We start from the raw sequence: 1,562 nt of genomic DNA on the forward strand, positions 1-1,562 counted from the left end.
CGCGCTCCCACAATGCATTGCGGCGTGACGTCAACTCCAAAGCCCTATAGAACATGTTCTTTTTCATTGTCAAAATTATCAGGAATAAAGAAGAAAACTGATTCAAAACCTGTGGAACCTGCCAAAAAACAAGTTTTACTGCAAAGGATTTCTAGATGTGAAGGTTTTGTGGCTTTTTTCAGTTTCTAAAACAAACTCATTTGTACAGAAGGATATGAGGATGTATATGTCCGGTGGTGGGTTTTTTCTTCTTGATTTAATGTATTCATTTATCTCTTCACTTAATCTTTCTTTATGGTTTTTTTTTTTTTGATTTGGCATGAGCGATTTCCGGTCCTCACTCCAAGCCAGTTGGTGGCGGTAATGCACCACATGTTCTATCACAGCTGCGTCCGAGAGGACAGGAAACGTCTGTATGCGTCTGCAAACCAGGTAACTACACTCAGCTGAGCCTCTCTGCTAGTCGTTATTAGTTGGAGGGTTTTGCGTCACTTTCTCTCGGCTTGATAAAGGGCTGTATAGAAATCTCTGGTACGTAACACGTAACGTCATTTTTAGGGAGCGTCGCAGAGAAGTGAGGCTGTTTCTTTGTTTTTGTCGAGTTTTGATTGAAGACATGTTTCCAGTCCGTTTTTTACTCATTTGTTTTTTCATTAATAACTTTACATTATCACAGAGAACAAGAAGGCGCTTTGTTTGCCACATTCACCTTATGTCTGTGAAGGTTCTCAGTCATTCCCACCATTGCACACTCTGTCAGCCTCCAGTGTGCCCTTTTTTTGTCCTTTAACTGAAGAAAGTCGGTAGTCAGAACATATGAGATAAGTGAGATCCTCATTTTGCCTGCTTATTTCAAGATACAACATTTTCACAAACTGCTGTAGGATAACCTTGCTATTTGTCTTTTCCAACACTTCTACATTCATCCATATTTCCTTGTCTGCTTCTTTCCAGGTGAAAAGTACCTGAAATGGGTGAAAGATTTTGTTTCCAAAAACAAAAGCATGTGCGTTCACCTGAAGAAGCCAAGTGGTGCTGACCTGTGGATAGAAGAGCTTGAGAACACCAAATACAACGGGGATGATGATGAAGTTAACGCCTGGGGAAAATTCTACCTTCCCGAGATTGTAAAAATGCAGGTTATTGGTGTGGTAAAGGGCACCTCATGTCCATGTGACGAGCTTGTGCTGATGACGCGTGAGGACAAAAAGCTGTACGGCTATGACGGAGAGGAGCTGCATCTGGTGGCTTCCAGTTTCCTGGAACTATGTGACAAAACGATAGAGTATCCAGCATCCAAGCGCTACTACAATGGAGAGGCCTTCAAAGATATGGTGAGAAGTTAGACTGCTAAGAATAAGACTGGGGATGCCTAGTGTTAGAGATCAATCACCTGAGCTTTTCTTTGTATTGTTGTGTGTTCTGTTTAGACTGAGGAGGACTGGAAAAAAGTTAAGATGAGTGATGTGGGGAGGAAACTGCAGGAAGAACATAAAAAGCTGGTAAATGAAACCCAGTCAGCGTTCGTAAGCCTAATATCATAGGTGGGTATTGGAGCTGAG

The 1,562-nt window shown here is 41.9% G+C and overlaps 1 protein-coding gene across 1 annotated transcript; it reads left to right on the plus strand.

The window, feature by feature from the left end:
• The first annotated feature begins 872 nt into the window (after positions 1-872).
• Positions 873-1,562, plus strand: LOC145426179 (uncharacterized). Its single transcript, XM_080299715.1, has 2 exons — positions 873-1,334; positions 1,431-1,562. The coding sequence occupies exons 1-2, from the start codon at positions 1,005-1,007 to the stop codon at positions 1,542-1,544; spliced, it is 444 nt and encodes a 147-aa protein (XP_080155841.1). The 5' UTR covers positions 873-1,004; the 3' UTR covers positions 1,545-1,562.

The sequence above is a fragment of the Astatotilapia calliptera genome, chromosome 3 (assembly GCF_964374335.1).
Source record: "Astatotilapia calliptera chromosome 3, fAstCal68.1, whole genome shotgun sequence".
Classification (NCBI taxonomy): Eukaryota; Metazoa; Chordata; class Actinopteri; order Cichliformes; family Cichlidae; genus Astatotilapia; species Astatotilapia calliptera.